Source organism: Neltuma alba, unplaced genomic scaffold (genome assembly GCF_004799145.2).
Source record: "Neltuma alba isolate B1F8T4 unplaced genomic scaffold, ASM479914v2 tig00013478_pilon, whole genome shotgun sequence".
Classification (NCBI taxonomy): Eukaryota; Viridiplantae; Streptophyta; class Magnoliopsida; order Fabales; family Fabaceae; genus Neltuma; species Neltuma alba.
The window spans coordinates 240,301-261,029 of NW_021637711.1; the positions used below are offsets into that span (position 1 = coordinate 240,301).

A 20,729-nucleotide genomic window follows, 5' to 3' on the forward strand; every position below is an offset into this window, starting at 1 on the left:
CAGAATGAGAGAGAGAGAGAGAAGAGGGAGAGAGGATTCCGATAAGGAGGAAGTTAGACTTGGAGCGATGAAATCACAGATCTGTAGAAAAGACAAGCAAGCAACAAGCTCACAAATACATATATATATATATTTATATATCCCCATTTTCCATGCTCATGCTCTTCATAAATGGATATTATGTAATTTTCATTTTTATTATTCATTGCTCTTGTTATCCTCAATATAAGATTCTCTTAACTAATCTATACAATAAAAATTAGTTAACATAATTATTTTTAATTAATATATAAAAATTTGTGACACATTCTTAAAAATGCATCTTTCACTTGATGATTAGAATTTAATGTGTACAGATAAAAATGTTCCTCTAAATAAAATTATTTTTTAAAAATATAATTAATATGTAGAGCATGTTTGGATCAACTTTGGGGATGGCTAAGAACCCATTTGAAATGACTTATAAATAATTTTTTAATTATAATTTATAGAATATAAAATAAGTATGTGAAAGAAGTTTTGTTTAAATTTACACGAAACATGCTTATATAAGTGATGCCAAACAAGTAGTGAGTTGAAATTGACTTTTAGGATAGAAGTAAGGGAGAATTAAAAAAAAACCTCAAATCAATAAATCACAAATTAGGTTTGATAACAACATTTTAATGAGTTTTGATAAAACCAGACTCATAGATAACATCACATTTTTGTTGCAACTCTTTAGTAGGATTTAGTAATTTCAATGAGATACTCTGTCCAAAAATTAACTTACACTATATTTGGTTTAGGGTTTTTGGATAGAATGGGACCTCCTTTGGTTGAGAAGCTTTTAAAAAGAAGAGGGGTAAATTTGTCTCCAAAATTTTATTAAAGACAAATTTATTCAGAAAGTATAAAATAATTTACAGGATTGGAGGAATATTTTCTCGAACTTAAAATCTATTCCTTTAATTTTAAATATAAAACTTATTTGTATAATATAAATTATACTATATACTATAAAATATGTTTTATATTTAAGACTGGTTAGAGTATTTTTTAGGCTAGGTATTTCAGTCACTTTCAATTTATTATTTTTATATTTTGTGACGATTGAATTTCAGCTTGTTCGATGTCAAATTGGTCTCTAATAATTTAATTAATTTGCATTCGTCAAATACACCGATCAGACTAATAAGTACAAGGAGATGGAATAATGCAAGCAAATCAAAGGCGATAAAATAATACTATTTTTTAATTATATTTTCATTGCCACTTGATTCTATATTTTAGCTTATGGCTTACTGTTTTGATTTGAAAATGAAATATATATAGATATATTTTTATAAATAGAAACTGTCTGATATTCGATATTTTCTGGGTGCTTTCTTTTTTCGGGCCAACTATATTTTCCGAATTCTTGTGTAAATAGAATGATGTTATATCATATAAAAATAAATAAATAATTACCATATTCTCCTATGAATGTTGAATTATTGTATTAATGTACCATAATATTTAGATGTGTTCGTATATATACAAATACAAAATGTACGTAATGTTAGATATTTTCTGTAGATTATACTACCTCCGGTTCTAATTATAAAATCTCATTCACAGTCTACAAATAAGATCTTATAATTAGAAGCGGATGTAGTATTTGTGAGTATAATTTTGGAATATCCTTCACTTTTCTAATACTCCTCCGATCCTTAATATATGACCCAATTCTTGAGTTAGTTTTAGTTCTAAAATAAGACTCATTTCTCATATTTATCAGTTTTCTCTAAATTACTCCTATAGATACTCCCTCAGCCATAATTAGGTAGAAAAGGGAGAAGGGTATTAAGAAAGATGATTATGGTGTTTTAGGAAAAATGTGTCACTTTTTTTATAATTAACTAACTTAACTAACTTTCTTAATCTAATCAAATTAGTTAAATGGGTCTTATATTAAAAATTGGAGGAGTATCTTATTATGATTTTATTAAATTGTTTGTAAAGGGTAATTATCTTACACATTTAAAAACCATGCATTGCATCATCTCGTTACTTTGAAGAGATTCTTTTGAGCATTAAGAAATAAAATATTGGTTGTTTGAAAATGAATAAATACATATTATTATATCGTTTGGAAGATAGAAATTATCCAAAATAAGTTAATCAATATTTACATGTTATTATGTTGTTTGGGTTTTATGCAAAATTAGATCATAATATGTGTTAACTTAGGCCATGAATTTGATTCAAAGCGTTTCAAAAATAAATCATACTTATTTATATATTCATAATTTTGAGGTAAAAATAAATGAACCGATCAGTAAATTAGCTGAGGCATTGATGGTTTAGTTGTAGTTGAATCAAGGTGAACTTATCATGATTAACATAATATAATTTAATTAAAATATAAGAAAATATTCATATACAACCCTACAAATATCACATATTGTTATTTTTTTAAAACTCAAAATGAGTTATTTTAAACTGAACAAGGAACAAAAAAATATAAAATTCAACATGGTCAACTTATTAAAACCGTTGACCATACTAACTTGGAAATTGATTCACTAATTCATTGGTCTTATTGGCCAGTTGATTTTTAATACTGTGATAAAAATTCTTATTAATTATATTCTTCCATGAATTCTTATTATATTTTTCCCAGTATAAAAAATAACTATATATTCAAATAATTACACCTCACATCTTCTTATAATCTTATCCACAAAATAAAAAGAAAAGAAAAGATATTAAGGAAAAAAAATTGGCTTCTGCAGCCATAAACCATCCAGTCAATGGCTTCATGAATGTATTTGTGCAGTGTTGCATTCCTGTGATTTACATACTTGACAGCTAAATAGTGCGCTTCATTTCATTTCATTTCATTCATAGTCAAATAAGTATAATTATATTTCATTAGTGTGGATTGACTTTTTTTTTCAGAGTCAAAAACACATAGAATAAATATAAGAATACACTTCTAATTATTATTCAGTTTTAAAAATTTCGTCAATAATTCAATATCATTGATCAACGAAGATAATATTCTCTTAGGATAAGATCTCAAGTATACATGAAACAAACAAAATATTTTATAGTCTCATACCTAACTAAATTTAGATCCCATTCTCATTTTTCCCCCCTTCGTTTCTCCTCCTTATTTCATCCATACCAATATATTATTTATAATTTTTTTTTTTTAATTTTAGGTAGTCTATAATTACGAACTGTACCAATCAAATTTTAATAGTTTAAATTTATTTACTTTTTTTGGGTAAGATTATAATCATAATTTTAATCTCAATCTTTTATTTTTCCCCCCCAATCCAGTGATAGGAATGGGATAAAAAGAAAAAAATGATAAGAGGATTCAAATTCGTATCAAACTTACTTGAAATTGAAGTAAATTATTGTATAAATTATTGATAGATTTTTTCTTTTGTTATTTTTTTAAAAAAAAAATTGAAGATGTTCATCAAAATCCTTGATCCCAAAACTATGCTGCGAATAATTGATTATTGGGATACAAAATAAAAAAAATAATTGAGAGCAGATAGTATTTGAATAAAAGGGAAAAATTCTATAAAATTGAGGGGGAAATAATGAGGGATTTGATTTATGAGAATATAAAAGAGAGGATAGTGGGAGAATTTGAGGGTGTTGTCTTTGTCCAAATGTGTTGGATGAAGCTCATTGATCATTCACCCTTGTCATGGAGGTGGTGCCTTCATCTTCCTTCATATATGTGCATTATACCTTATCATTATCTCAGCCACTTCAGTCCACTTACTGTTTCTCAATAATTTCCTATTTATTATTTCCACCAATTATAAATATATAAGCCAAATAATTAATTTTAACTAAAAACTAGTTTAACTTTCAATATGGTTCTAAATATAATACACCTTATTCACTTTGCCTTTTATATTTATCTATTTTTTTAAAATAATCATTATAATAGTTGTACGTGTTAAAGATTCTATTAAATAGTAGTTCTGATTAAAACATTATTAGTAAGAGTATTTTACAAAAGACAACACATATTATTATAAATAATTAACTTAACAAACTTTCTTAATCTATTCAAATCACTCAATTAGTTCTTATATTAAATTAAGGACAGGAGGTTGTATAAATTAAGAATATTAATTAAATTAGTTTTTTTGAGAAAAATATGTGTTGACTTATTTTAATGGTTTGCATTGAAAAGTGAACACTAATTTTTTAAGGGGCAAAGTGCAAATTTGTTAAAAAAATTTTCACTTATAAATGCTCAAATATGTCCTAGAAATTTATAATAATAGTAATATTGCCCATAATCATTAAAAAATTAATGGTAACCATTAAAATAGTAATATTGAGCATTGACGGTGAATATTTATAATGACAGGGACAATATTACTATTCCTCTGATCTTAAATATAAGACTCTTACTAATGTGTATAAGGGTCTTATATTTAAAACCAGAGGAGTATAATTTTAATTTTTGGAGCATTTTACACCCTAAAGAATCTTCTGATACCCAACACTTCTAGGTAAAAACTTTCAAACAAATTTATACATTAACTAATTTCTCAATAAAAAAATTTCCGTAATATATCCAATTAATAGGAGGCAGTCCATAAAAAAAATTATAAATTAAAAAAATAAATTAAGATATTATATTTAATGTCAAAATAAATCTTTCTGCTGGTTTTATTAAAAAAATATAAATATTTCTACTAACTCTTACATTTAGAAACGAAAAAAATATTATCTATAAATAGTTTTTAATTTACTGAATATCCCTCACCACCCCCATCACATACCAAAAATTATGCAATTTTTCAAAAAGGGTCAGCATATCTAGGCAACAGGCTGTTTCAGGTTCGAGTTTGAGGAGCATTACTTTCGCTTCTAATAAATATGCTTTTTGAGATTCAAACTATTATTTTCCTTCGTCAACCTCAGCCAACATTTGCTGACTTAGATTAAATCCTCACCCAATAAAATACTGCCACCTCGTGTCTCTTTTAGGATAAATATATTAGTTGGGTTTTACGATTTTTATTATACATTCTTTAAGTGAAAGAAAATTTGGAATGCTTTTCTTGCATTGTTGGAATTTGAGGAAAAAGTCCTTTATTTGATATATTGATACTGACATCTCCATATAGTTTATATAAAGCTGAGTATACAATCACAGTACGTGGCGTGTATGCCATAATTTTAATTTTTTTAATCAAAATCAAAATTTTCAAATAAGAGAGAGTGAGGAGGAAAGTATCATGGCATTTTATAACTTGTAGGTACATAATTTTTCTAAATTTGGGGCACTTTCATGTAAATTTCTCGAATGGTGAAAGTTCAACCTCATTTTGACAAGAAAAAAAACACTTAACTCACTAGTTTTTTTCAAAAAGGTTGAAATCTAGAAATAAATAATGTGGGCGTTAATTAAAAAATAGAGTACTATCATTTATTCATGCCCACAAATAACTCTCTAGATACAAGGTATAAAACCTTTAAATTTTAATTTGTGTTAAAAATAAATTTAAATATAGAAGCTGGCAATTTGGTGTTCATAATTAATTCAAAAAAGTAATTGAGTATTCCTATTTTCTAGAAGTAGTCACATGAGAGGGCATGGCCCACTTCATCTGCGTCTCCTACTGCCTTTATCATATCAGTGGGCCAGCTCACGGATTCACATCGTGATAATAAATTATGACAAAAAAAAAAAACCGTGTCCTTTTTCTAATCTCATAACCAAACATTTTTAATTAGAGTATATTTCAATACTCTGAATTATTTGTTAAAGTATGTCTAACACTTTAATTTAGAGTATTAGACACACTTAAAAAAATATTTTAAAATATAAAATATACTAAAATATATTTTAGGATATTAAACATAACTAAAAAAATATTTCAGAGGTTGGATACACTTTTATCCATGAAATTAATATAAATCAACATTTCGGATAAACAAAATATAAGATATTAACCTATGCGTAGAAATATGTCTATATATTGGGCATGTCATTTTTATTACGAAATAAGTGAAGTAATACAAGATTGTTCTCTCATTCTTTTGTCTATGTCTTTCTCTAATATTTTACATTTTTAATTGGCTCATTTTATAACACGTTATCAGTATTATATCTCTTCTGATATGACTAAAGACATTGTAGTAAGGTTCTTAATTATATACTAATTTATTTCTTAACTATTCCACTATCTTCTTAATATGGATTTTCCTTTAACTCTCTAGAGGTAAAACATGGGATAACAATAACTTGAAATTATGTCCCTTTAATATTTATTTTTCACTATTCTTGTTGTCTTTTTAGATTTCGGTTAGGCTGTAATTTTGAACTAGATAAGGATGTTCTTTTTCACCACATAGATAAGTATATTTATAATTAGGGGTAGGGTTTATATGTTAATATTATTATTATTTATCTTTATTGTCCTTGTCATCTTTTAAAATCATGATTACAATATGATTTGGATTGGATTTTGGATTTTATTAATATTTTAATATTTCTAGAGCTCTTATAATAAAGTTAGGGTTTCTCATTTGTAAATACAATTCCTTTTATAATTTGTGACTCTGGTGTCTTGACATTAGTGGAAAGGGTTATTTACATTGAGTACTAGATGCTAAAATCTATCTATACTCCAATAATTTAGGAGTCATAATCAAGAAATGCTATCAAGCATCCAAACAAGTAAAAACATAAAGGAGCTAAAAACTGAGTATTTGATTATAGAAGACCCATTTCTTTTTTGAAATACCTTAAAGAAAATTTATTACAACAAAAAAATCTGTAATTTTTTAAAAACTTGTTGTGACTAAGTGCATTTACGTTTGTATTAAATTTGTGTGTGAATATAATTTTTCAATTTTGACGTTTCCACCATTATAAAATTGCAAAATTATATTTACTGACAAATTTAAAATCTTGCAAAAAAATAAGTGAGTCCTTTATAATCAAATATTTAGTTTTTAGTAGCCCCTCATGCAGATAGAGGTGGAGAAAGATTATATTTGAGTTGCATGATTCTCCTAAACTATTGGTATCTAAATAGATTTTCACATCTAGTGTTCAAGATAAAGAATTACTTTCAGTAATATCAAGAACTCCAAACTTAAGTTTAGTAGGATTTGACATGATGTATCTTTCTTTTTTTGCCAATAAATAGTAATAATTTCACTTAAGTTTCTTACCCATTGATTAGAAATCTGTTGATTATGTTTTCAAATGCCAAAAAAACATAATATGATAATTATGTATAATATTTTGTATAAACAGTAAGCAATAAACTAGGTATGCAGTCAAATAACATGTTCAAAATATATTTGCTTTGAGAGAAATAGCAAATCAATAAAATATTTTTAAATATGTTATATTAAGTTAATTTAAAAAATATAGTGATGACAAAATATCATTTAAGTAATGTATTAAAATAAAAAATTAAAAAATTCATAAAATAAACTGAAATTTTTATATAAAATTAGAGGATCAATATTTAGTTTTACTATTATGAATAATCTATGTCCGTATGATGCCTGTTTTATCACAAAGCTATGGCATGCATAGTTTATGCATATTTTATGAATCTTAAAAATATAGTAATGATTTTTTTTGCCAATTAAAATGTGGTAATGATGGTCTTTGCATGTTCTGAATTATATTAATGTAATGATGATGATTGAAAAATGTCATGATTTTATCAAAGTTTTATTGTATATAAATAAACACTTGAGAAAACTGGTTTTTCAAGATGGAAGAAGGTAAGCGGCCGAAAAAAAAAAGATGGAAGAAGATAGAAATTAAAATATAATATTATCTCTGATTTTCACCATGAAATAGATCTTATATTTAGGACTGAAGGTATTACTCTTCCAGTCCTTAATATAAAACCTAATTGTTGAGTTAATTTTGTTCTAAATTTAAGACTTTTTTATTTATATTTTTCAGTTTTTTCAAATTACCCTTATTGATATCAAGTAGAAGAATGATAAGGATATTAAGAAAGATGATTATATGTTTTATAACAAAAAGTCATATTTCTTATAATTAATAAATTAATTAACTTTTTAATCTAATCAAATTAGTTAAATATATACTACGTCCGGTCCTTAATATAAAATTTTGTTTGACTTTTATTTTGATCCTGAATATAAGACCCTAATCTATTTGTCTTTCATATTTATATTTTTTTTCTAAAGTCTTTTGAACAATGTAGTTCTCATCAATACATTTGATTAGCAAGGATATTTTGGAAAGATCCTATTTAAAACAAATAACTACTCAATTACTTTCTTAACTTAAATTAATCAACTAGATCTTACAATTAAGATCAAGGTATACTACCTTCAGTCCTAATTATAAGAGTCAGTTGACTATTTGAAGATTAAGGAAGTAAGTTAATAGTTATTTGTCCTAAATAGTGTTGTACAAAATATCTTTACTATCAAGTGTGTTAACTAAATTATCATTGTTAGACTAGAAAAAAATGTATAATATATATAAAATGATCTTATAGGACCAAAATAAAATCACAGAGTTATATAAAAACTGAAGTATATTATATTAAGACCAGATGAGTATTAATCATGAAGGAGAGCTGCAACCCCCCCCCCCCCCCCCCTTAACAACAAAAGGCCGTGTTAACAAAAAGTGGTCTTTCAGCAACAACAACGCACGTTGGTTGAATCACCTTTATTCCTTTGTCCCTTTTATTTCCTTTTAAAAAGTTATTCACTCCGACATTAAATATAAGATCTATTTTTTTATATTTAGATCAAAAAATGAGTCTTATATTTAAAACTGGAGGGATATTACATAAATGCCTTCCACCTAGAGAAATTTTTTAAGTATTTATTAAATATACCTACAAACAGTAAGTGACATTACGCCAAAAAGTTTCATTATATAAATTTCATAACTTTATTATTAATTAACTCTGGCTTGTAAGATAAAAGACCGACATAACACTCGGAATCCATCATCAAATATATCTTTTTCATAAAAAAAAGTCTTATTTATAAGAGTTCAACCAACTCCAGATACCTGTAAATTTTAATGAATTTTGGTTTTCATCATTACATCTAAGCCACAACAGTTCATGTTAGCGGTTTACGTTAATCTACTTAACAGTGTTAACCCACACAGACAGAGTTAACAACCTTGTTAAGCTTAGATTCAGTTTCTTATAAAACAATAAGAATCTCTATTTTGAATGACATAAAGTTTAGAAATGAAAAAAACAAAAGAAAACAAAAACATAAATATTAAATTCAAAACTCGTTAAAAATATAAAATAAATAGTTATTTAGGAAGAAAAAAAGGCCTGGGATTAGGAATATGACCCACCCAAATTCAATAATTGAGGGGTACCTTGAGTACAAGGTTATCTTCAAGAGGAAGTGACGATCCCATCAAATAATTGTACCTTTTTTCATTATAGAATTAAATGTGAGAGATTCAAGTGGCAATGAAGAGATAAAGATTAAATTAAGTAGTATTTTACTTGTACAATTCCATCTCCTACTTGTGCCCATTGATCTAATCAGATGTATTTGACGGACGCAAAGTAATTATTAACAAGTAAATTATTAAAAGGACCAATTTGACACCAAACCGAACAGACTGAAAATCAAACGTCACAACTCACCACGAAAAGAAACCCCGACAGGGACAAATACTATTTTAACGTAAAACCAACACTAATCCCCATCCAATAGTGGAAGGACAAAAGCGGGGGATTATAATTTGGAACTTTTCTGAGCTTTAGATAGATATGTAATTATAATTGTAATTTCAGTTTCATCCTAAGCTAAAGCCCTTTATTAAAGGAAGAAATCTTTCTTAAAAATATATTTTAAAAAAAAAAAAAAGAAGGCAACAAGTAGTGGGATGTTGAGGCCATAGATCCGAAAAGAGATCATTAAAAAGGAAAGTAGAGGGTGATGATGAGCAACCAGAATATGAATATGTTACGCCAACAACAACTTTGTACCCTAATGACATATAAACTCGTCCATAAATAAAAAGTCATAAGATCAATCCCGCCTGCTTATAACATCAAGCTCTTAGTATCTGCCTCTCTGAATGGAAAAAAGAATATGATACATGACCATGGTCTTAAACTCAAGTCTAAGTAAATGTCAAAAAAACGCTTGAGAAAGTTACTTTCAGTTAGGCCCAATCACACTAAGATATAATCTAATATTACCTCCGATTCTAAATATAAGAATTAATTGACTAATTCAAGTAGATTAAAAAAATAAATTTAGTTATTTGTAATTAAATAGATGTTATTTTTTTCTAAAATATATTTACTAATTAAGTGTATTGACTAGAACTATCACTATTAGAAAAACTAACTTGAAAAAAAATACATAAATATGAAGGACAAAGTAGATCAAAATTTTATATTTAGAACCAAAATAACATCAAACAAAACCTTATACCACCTCTGATCCAAATTATAAGAGCTAGTTGACTAATTTAAAGAGATTAAAAAATAAATTAAATTAGTTATTTGTAATAAATAAGTGTTGTTTTTTTTAAAATATCCTTACTAATCAGATTTTTTGTCTAAAATTACTATTATTAAATGGACTATATTGAGAAAAAATACATAAATATAATGATAAAATAAATTGGGGTTTTATAATTAGAATTAAAATAAAAATCAAATAAGACGTTGTATTAAAAACCGGAGGTAATATCAAAGACCGGAGGCAATACTAGTACCAGATATCATGCAGTTAAATATTGAGCGCCCCCACTATGTACATGCCACAAGGATTTGAGACGACAGGTAAAGCAAAAACGCGTCCGTAATATTCTCTTAGGCAGGCTTGTCGTTATCAGAATGGTAAAAAATGGATCAGTTCTTTTCCCAACGAGACACTGATCCAGATGCTCCACTCGGTGTAAACAACTAGCACGGCGGGCTGCCTTATTCCAGATATTTCACAGATTTTTTTGCCGTTAAGCAGGCACAAGCCAAGATACTGCTTTCGAATATTATATGAAAGATGTCGACAACTAGTCTACTATAATAAAACATCCCCTGTACCAGACAAATCTGTAGCAATCACACGAGCACCCCCAGCCACTTACCTGGTCCCAAACCTTGAAATAAATATCCACTTTGATTCCCCCATTGGATTTGGATTCCATATCCTTGGCATTCATACATATGCAGTGTTTACATCATGCAAGATATTTAACAAAATATCTAACATTTAATCTTAATCTGAATGCCATGCTCACTAAAGGACATGGTGGTTGCACCACAGACAATATTCAAAAGAAAGACAACGACTAAATATTGGTTGCATTACAGGATAACATTCATAACTCTCTCTGATTGTGATTACCTAATACTTGAATTACCAATCCATACCTGGTTCTTGTCCTGTCCAGACATGGCAAAGTGAAGTGACTTGTGCGGTAAATTGTTTTTTCTTCGCAGCTTATTTAGGATACAATTTTCAGAATCCTCCGAGACACAAAACAAGTTTCTATGATCTAAAACTTCAACAGTTCCTTGATTCAGGATAAATCAGATTCAAGCAGATTATGAATCGAGACAGAAAGCTTTCTCAAATTACTGTTTGGAGATACAGCATCACCAGTATGAATAACAGACCGGCTTTCAACAACTGAATAATTGGGCCCAAAACTATTCTCTCCAGAATTTAAGAGCACCCAGCCCAATGAAAGCTTCAAGTCCAAAATTAATCTCCTCATTTCAAGAACCCTTGTGAGACCATAGCTTATACAATTCTGTACTGCAACGAGCCTGCTGCTGCATTCTTTTCTCACTTGTTATTTAATTACTTTATTGACAAAGGGAAATGACACCTCGCTTACGGAAGCAAGCAACAAAAACATAAATTCAAGAAAAGGGAGTAACATAATTCTTAGAATTTTCATTCCTTTATAGCAGAGATCAGAGTTCATTTACAAAGCAGATGACACTGATAGAATGAACAATTTGAGAAAATTGCTTTATCAGCTTCAAAAAAGGGATGCTAAATCCTAACCTCGAGTATTAGTTGAACTATAATTTCACCTAGGAAAAAAAATCCCTGCAAGATTACTATTTAACAGGAACACTCCCCTTTGGTTGCTGAATTGTTCCCATTGGATTTCCTACAAAAGCAAACACATCACTCGTGTACAACTTGAACTTATCCCCGTCATCACAATAATCTAACTTGAAAAATAACAAAGATACAAACATGTTATCCTGGATAAGAGATGAGTTGCTCATTTAAAATCAAAGATAACAATGCATCATGTCTTTAATGCTAGTCATACCACAAGGGTTAACAGTGTGAATCCACTGACATTTTTATACTCATAGACACCCTTTTAATGGTAAGCATATGTTAGAAATGGCATTCAAAAGTTACCAAAATCCAATTCACAAGCAGATTACCTGTGTTGTTTGCGAAAGAATAAGGCTTTTGAAGAAAGCTGCTTCTTGTCAAACCAAGAGGAGGGGCTGCAGGCCTTGAAACATTAACAACTAACTGATCTGACAAGCTACTAGTCGGTAGGTTTTCAGCTTTACCAAAGCTCATGTCTGAACTTTTTCCAAGAATATGATTCGGACTTTGTGCTGAGCTCAAATTTCGTAAGTGACCCTGTTTTCCGAAAGAAATAATGATGCAAGTCAGAGCTCGTTCATTTACCAAATCAAGTACAATAGTAAAGCCTGGAACTTTAGGCTTTTCTTAGATGGGAGGGGTTCTTCAGCCAGGAAAGCATAACCAGACAATAGATATCAATATAAATACTACCCATGGTCCTTAATATAAGATCTAGATAACTAATTTAGAGAGATTAAAGAAATTAGTTAAATTAGTTATTTGTAACAAATGTATGTTGACATCCTTAAATTACCGTTATTCAATTACATACATTGAAATCAATAGGGATATTTTTGAGAACACATCATAAATTTATAAGACAAAATAAATTGGAGTCTTATATTGAGGACCGCTGACTACTTCCCATATTTAGGACTGGAGATAGCATAATCCTTCCTTTTTCTTTTAAATTTGGGGGGGGGGGGGGGACCAGCCTTTTAACTGATTTTAAGTTAGATTGTCTATGCTTCATGAATACATCAGCAATAGCGTTCCAACAAGCCACGTATCTTTTTTGCTGAAGGAATCAATATGTGATAGAAGTACGTAAAATCATAGGAAGGAAAATTGAATACCTCCATGTTATCATTATTCTTTTGTCCAAACAAAGGGTCCACATGACGCGAATCTTGGAATGCTATCATTTCATCTGACGACTTTGGACTGGCAATATCTGTACATGATTCATTGCTTGATTCCTGAAAGTAAAGATGACGAAGTGCTGCACGCAGACGATTGTTCCTTTGCGAATAATACACCTTTGTAGCAAGGGGTGCGGCAACATCTAATTCAATTAAAACATATGCATTGTACACAACAGGTGAGGAGAGGATGGCAAGTCACATCAGAAACAAAGAACTGAAGAATAAGGAAATGTTTGGAAAGGGTTACAAAACATTTCCACAAGAATTACAGGGTTAACGAACTAATTGAAAATATATGCCATTGTTAATACCTCTCTTAGTAAGGTGCTGCTCTTGGACAAGCCTAAGATTTTTATGGTTAGGAGCTCCATGTTCAGAGACAGTTCTTTCCAACACATCCCCGCCTGGAAAGTAAAATAAAAATAATAAATAAAAAAACTAGGTTATGCTTCCCCCACCCCACTTTCGCAAAGATGATTATACAATACAGTAAAAATGGCCAGGAAGTTTTTCTGAGCTTTAGACCTGAAATTACATCATAGCTAAATGCGCACTGTGCACACTACAAATGAAAGTCAATAAGAGCACAGGTGCAGATAAAAGAAGATCGGTTTCACCAGTTACTTTTTCCATTAAACAAACAGCATTGGAGTGATTTTCTTGAGACAGAGAACAAATGAAGCCTGTTTGCCTGAGCCAAATAAAAAAATATGACACAAGTGCCAGAGAAAGGGTACTTTCTCATTTTGGTCCCTCTTCATATTTTTACCTTCTAGTTGACCCCTCCATACCCCCCAGTACGCTCCACATCTAGTGCAAATGCAATATACAGAGCAACAAAGTTGAAGCAAATTAAAACAGTCATACGAGCCAGTTTGAAATGGTATTAGGCATGAATATAAATTAAACCTAGGTATATTTTTAATGACCAAAGTTACAATTCTCTCCCTTTTTAATGATAAAACATAGACCAGGATGCACTAGAAAACACTCATCCTTATAAATTCTGACTTCAGAGGTAACAAACAGCTTCAACAGAAATATATGCACCTTTGCAAGTATTTTTATTTGCGAAGCTTGCTGATCTAGTCACTCCAGATTCTGTTGCAGGACTTTCTGGTAGAGGTAAATGTCCTCCAGCAATCCTGCAGGGGGAAAGAAGAAGCATGATACTCTACAAATTAAGAAAGGGTATAGCAACTCACGTGGTAAGAATGGGGCAAGGCGTAGGTAGTAATCCAGGGTTCCAACTCCCCTAACGTAAAATTAAAAAAAAAAAGAAAAAAAAAAAAGAAAAAAAGAAACTTTAAAACTGCATAATGAGTAATGAATAGAGTCCTAAAATTTAACTTATAGTCATATACAGTGCCTTCCCGCCAGCAGTTTGGGCTAACACGCATCACAGCTGGTCCTGATTTCATAAAAGGGAAGTATAAAGATTCAATGACAAGCTTTTATTGTGTCTGATGCCAAGATATTTCATTGTTGATTACGAAAGCCTTGCTATCTCTGCAACTGATTTTCTACTCAATGAAGAACTACTTTTTGAGAGGAGGGAGAGAAGTGGGAGTTAATCAACAGGAACAAGGTGTTTGAAAAAGTTTTCAATTGATTACAGTTTTTTTTTTTTTTGGCCAAAAGATACTGGAAAAGAAAATAGAATCTATTAAGCAACACATTTCTCGGGCATAAGGCAATAATGACGTCAAAGTGATCTGACGCCAAAAACTATAAATGCATCAAGAACTAAGGAAGCATACAATTTATGACGTTTTGTAGGAGGTTGCATTACAGAAGCTGGGTGATCTCTATTTCCAAGATTAAATCCTGTACCGTCCATCATAGATGCTGCGTCTACATGAGTATTTAAGGAAACTAGTACAAAGATGAAGCTTTCAAATTAACTAGTATATAAATTTTGTAGCATAACTGAGATCCTTATCAGAAACTCAACACTAGCTCCCTGAATACAAATCTGCCAGACATATATACCCAACCATGCCAAGAAAATTAAGTTTAAACCATATATACGTGACCCACCTCACCCTAAAAATGTCAATGTCAACTACCTACATTGCACTATTTATGAAAAAAAATATATCTTAGTTACCATTCTATCAACGACTTTGAAACATAAAAACTGCAGTCCCCCACAGTGATATATTTTTCCAGGAGCAAGAGGAATCAAAGGGGGAAAAAAAAAGTTAATTTTTCCATTACAAAAATCATGTTAAAGGCATAGCTAAAATTTATTTGGTTGTTGGAGGAGGAAAGGATCAGAGTAATTATATCAAATAGAAGTTATGAGCATAGCAGTAATCCTATTTATCTGGTCCAGATGCCTTTTTTTTTTTTTGGGGGGGGGGGGGAAACTGATAAACAAGTTGATTTATCCTACGAAAATGTAGCAAACCAGGCGAACCACCGGCACAAAGTTTTTTTTTTTTTTGGTTCGGTGGGGGGTTGGGAAAGACAAGTATCAATAGAATCCACAGCCTCAGCCCTTCCCTGCTCCCCAGCTGCTGAAGCTTGGTCCTTTGACAGGTTAGGAGGTACAAAAATTTATATTACAACTAACTGTGATTAGCATGTGACAAGAACAAGAGAAGACTGCTTCACTGAAATAAATTTTTAAGGTATAGTGAAAATGAATTTTGGAAGGCATGATAAGTACACAGTATTTTCGAAGGTAAATATATCATAGATTTACTTTCACTTTCGGAAGATAAAAGAACTGAGCACTAAACAGTATTTCCAACTTATTAATTAATTTGATTATTATCATGTGGATACTAGCACAAGAAGTTGATGATAACTTTTTCTTTTCTTTCCTTGGGGGCTTTCGATAACCCATGCTGCCATCAATCTCCAAAATAGTTTGTTCTGTATACTTTAATGACCTACAAAGTTCTGAAGAATTGGGGGCAAAGAGAGACCCAAAAAAACAAAAAAACCAACAAAAAGAAAAAAAGGTAAAAACCCAATATTAGTGACTTCATATCCTTTTCGCATGCAAAAGGACCCAAAAATACGCAGATTATAAAACAGCCATCACCATATGCAGGCCTATACAAAATATGAGACTAACAGAAATAGATGCCCAGAATTTGTATGGATAAAAAATGAAAATTATTGCCAAATGCTAACAGATTTTTAATTTCCGGATCTCATGCAAAGTACCAAAGGTAAATAAAGTCCAGTCCTACCTGCATGAGCAGTATATTGGCTGGCCTGAACGGGCTTCTTGCAAGCATTACAACATACCTACAAAATTATCCAAATAGTCAATTATATTAAGTGAAAGTACTTTATTATCAAGGCAATAATGTCAGCACATACTCTTTTTTTGGTTAATAACATATACACATATTTACATATATCAATCAATCAATTGCACGACTGAAAAAGTTGATATGAAAGGCAGAAATTTCTCCCAATGAACTATGCAGAACGCTGTCTTTGTGATGAGTATGGCAATATGTAAGGAGGCGGAGGTCAAAACCAAAAATTGTTTTTCTGTTAACCAGCAGAAACTACATCAGAAACAGGAGTCCTCTTCAGGTGGCATACAAGTGAAACTCCCAATGAATATAAATCAAGAAAGAGATCAATGCAGCTATAACCCTTGGCCTTGCTAAGCATCATATAACTTAAGAAAGGAATTAAGCATTTCACAAAAAAATAAAAAGGTTTGAATAATAAGGTATCAAAGAATGCACTGGTGCCACATATGCAAAAGCAAAGACCTTAAACAATAGCGACAACTTACAGAGCTTAAAGAATGCAGTAAGTACTCTGCCCCATTTCCCACGTGGTGCACACACACAAATGCAGATTTGATTATCATATCATGTACTCCAAATATCAACAGTACAAGGTGGCTAGGGTCATTCAGTGTTTAATTGTTTACAAAAAAGACAGATGGATGCAATCATAACATTAGACAGAATATATGTAAATTAAAGTAACCAGAATTTATTAAGCTGCAGTTGTTTCAGGAGTATTTCTCAATAAGGTAATCATGAATGCACTCCAACCTCAGTAACAAAATTTTAATGCCGCTACCATGGATTAGATAAAAAAAGCGAACAAGAGGCAACCCTTACCAGCTGCAAAGGATCAGACATAGGCCTCAAACCATACACATGCATATCTGCAATAGAAAAAACACTAAACAGTGGTATGAAAAGCTGAAAAATGAAAAAGGAGAAACAAAAGGCAAACATGAGCATCCCATATTTTCCATCAATGAGTTGGGATTGAGGAACATAACTAGTTCCTCCTTGTCAAGTTCTCACGTGACAATGCAAAAGAATTGATGATTGAATTGACCATAAGTGAGCAATTCAAATCAATACAACAGAATTGAACAATTTTACAATTCCAAAGTGCATGAAAACAGTGAGTTGGTTTGGCTTGTTGTAATCCTCTCAAGTGTTGAAAATACGGGATTTCAAGTACTTTTCTAATTAATTGAAAAAAATCAGTGTATTACTTGAAAAAAATCAAATCAGTATATTACTTGGGATGATTTCAAGAATTAATTACAAATTTACAACTAATAAGCTAATCCATGACCCATGTTTAAGCACTTTTCTAATCTTTTGGTTAGATTTGCCATTATGAGTGTTTCATGCATATTATAAGGATATAATTATGCCACATCTTATAATGTTATGATTGAATGCATGTTATGATCTGCATCTCATAGATATGCTTTTCAATTCAAATTTCCATTACAATTTGACAAATATGAATGAAACAAATTAAACAAGCAATTTTAAGGTATGCCTGATGCGTAAAAATTTGGGCTTTGGGACCATTTGTATTTCTCTAAGTACCAGCGTTGGTGTGAACTTTCTTCAGAGAGAGTTCTTTATCAATTTAGTGAGAAAGTTTCAGGTGAAAACCTGTAAGTTAAGTGAAATATAGAAAAACAATATATATAACCAATCTTCAAAGCTTCTTGATTTGGCTAGACTACAAGAAAGGATAGTAAATGGTTTTGTGTAGCTGTGCAATATAGGGATATTAAATAACCAATCGAGTAAACCAAGATTCCAATAGGTATATGAAAGTATGAGATGACAACCACAAAATTTTTGCATCTTAAAACAAGTCCACCACAGAATTGCTTTCCCATCCAAAATAACAGCACTTCTATGACTCACCCAAGGGGAAAAAGTACATTTGCGTCTGTTAATTTAAGAATGCTGGCTTTAGCAGCGCCTTCTAATTTCACATTGCGAATTAGTATTTTTCAACACTGAAGTTACCATACTTATGAGTTATAAAACTCAGTCAAATAAGTAGGAAGTCCACAACTAACCACCCAGGATAATCCAACATTTTAGAAGCCACATGTTAGTTTCTGCTGTGAACACAAATTCAAACAAACAAAAAGGAGACAGAATATAATAGTAAAGTGATGCCTGTCTTAAGTCTTATTCATATAGAATTTAACCACAGGCAAAAATGGAAGCAGGATAGCATAATAAAATATACAAAACAAGCTGGTGAAGCCACAACTACCAATAGGGCATTGAAGAAGCGTATTGCCAATAAAAAATGGTCATATATTCATCTATCCAATGTTAAGGAGAAACTTCTGAGCAATGCATTGACAGAAATTGCCTTCACTCAGTAATCAAATCCGGTCAAAACTAAGACAATGAGTATAAAGAAGGTATCCACACCTTCTTCGTCAAGCAAATTTGCTTCATCAGCATCTCGCAGGTCTCTGAAAACATACTCAGCAGCTGACTTCTGATGGCCAATCTCCTCTTCCAAAGGTTTGCAAGGGAGTACAATGTTGATCAGATATTAAAAAGAATGATAACCCTGTGACTCTCTTACCTTGCCAAGTACATATTATGAAAGCATGCAAAAGCTAAGCATAATCAATAAGCACACAAAAAAGGAGAAGGCACACTTCGTATCCCTGAACTGGAGCCTAGATTCAAAATGTAACACTATATTCTCTGAACTAAGTTCTAATGCTATTTGTTTTATGGGAAGCTAGTCTTTCTCAAAGTGATATTAGTAGTTTTATTTCCAAAACATCCTGGGGAAACTAATTTTCAAAGGCCCAATCTTTGACAGATAAATGATTGTTCCACCTTTTATGATAGTTCCTGACTTCTTGGGGCAAACGAGCATCTTTCAAACTTCAGGCGCCAATGTTGTAATTTGGCAATAGTTCAGGGGCATAAAGTCAATTCCCCACCTAAAAAGGAGAGAGAAATAAATTCTAAAGCTCGATTCAATCTACCTGCCCTAGTTGGGGAGAACCTCCCAGCAGCCAGAAGCCTTGCAATGACTGCCATTCTCCCACTCCCAAGCGAGCATACCATTGAGAGCAGGATATGGTATATCTGCACATTACAACAATCACATCAGTCTCAAATAGGCCTAAACCCAAACAACCAATTCCATCAAAAATACCAGCCAATCAACGAAGGTCCAAAATACAGACCACATATTTGCAAGAATGAAGCATCGGAAATTTGAAAAAATAAAGAAAAAAAAAATCGCAGCAAGAAAGTAGTACTTCACCTTAAACCGAAAGAAAATGGATTGACCAATAGACCAATCAGAATCCTCTTAAAAGGGAAAGAAATCCGAAAATTGAAATCAAACAGCCAAATACAGATGAAGTCAGAGCAATGCCAGCGCAGAACAGGGGGGAGGACCGGAGGAGCAGCGAGTAAGGACGACAATGGCGGGAGCGAAAACCCTAGAAAACAGAGAAGCAGAGAATTTATCTTTTGCTTGGGTATGCTATTTTTGCTCGCACGTAAAATATGGACTCTTGGAAGTTTCTCTCTCTCTCCTCCGTGGGGGAGAAGAGGGAGAGATGGCAAAGCCAAAAAGAGAGAGGCTATGTCTGAAGCGAGCTTGGCCGCGCGTATAGAAGCGTTTAGCTTGACCAATAGCTATTAGCTCTATCGTACTCTGCACCACACTGTGTCATCGGCTACGCTGTACTACTTCCCTTGTTCAAAAACTAAAATATTGCACGAAGTGTATTGAAAATAGTTTTTTATAATAGTCACCAAAATATAAATTGAAAAAAAAATCTTAAAAACATCCCTCTTAAATTTCAAATTTTCAAATAAGAAATTGCTATAAAAATATATTATAATTTCCTTTTCAAATATAATATATTGTTATTAAGGGTCTGTTCGATATGTCTTATGAACAGTTTTTCAATCACGATCTATAAAATATAAGGTAAAAAATATAAAAATTTTTTTGTCTTGACTAGCATAAAATATGATTGTGGATACTTATAATCATGATTCCGAATGGGTCCTAACTATAATAAATAAGACTGATTTAAAATTTTAACATTCAAGAGGCATTTTTTATTTTTTCCAAATAAATACTCCCTCCACCCATGAGATATAAATCATGGAATGAAGTTGTCAGCCTCTTGTAAGC

General features: G+C 30.9%; 1 protein-coding gene across 4 annotated transcripts; it reads right to left on the bottom strand.

Moving 5' to 3' along the window:
- Positions 1 to 11,896: 11,896 nt before the first annotated feature.
- LOC114737651 (uncharacterized) lies at positions 11,897 to 20,239 on the bottom strand. 4 transcript variants are annotated; one of them, XM_028925597.1, is made up of 13 exons: positions 19,842 to 20,239; positions 19,558 to 19,660; positions 19,406 to 19,453; positions 18,983 to 19,069; positions 17,393 to 17,439; positions 16,493 to 16,550; positions 16,080 to 16,196; positions 15,047 to 15,140; positions 14,337 to 14,431; positions 13,598 to 13,690; positions 13,218 to 13,426; positions 12,429 to 12,636; positions 11,897 to 12,139 (listed from the first exon to the last, which is right to left on the bottom strand). In XM_028925597.1, exons 3-13 carry the CDS (start codon positions 19,443 to 19,445, stop codon positions 12,087 to 12,089), a joined length of 1,101 nt encoding a protein of 366 aa, XP_028781430.1. In that variant the 5' UTR covers positions 19,446 to 19,453; positions 19,558 to 19,660; positions 19,842 to 20,239; the 3' UTR covers positions 11,897 to 12,086. The 4 variants fall into 4 exon arrangements, with proteins under 4 accessions (XP_028781430.1, XP_028781429.1, XP_028781428.1 ...); XM_028925596.1 differs by lacking the exon at positions 19,406 to 19,453 and having other exon boundaries at positions 15,047 to 15,134; XM_028925595.1 differs by lacking the exon at positions 19,406 to 19,453.
- Between the last annotated feature and the right edge of the window lie 490 nt (positions 20,240 to 20,729).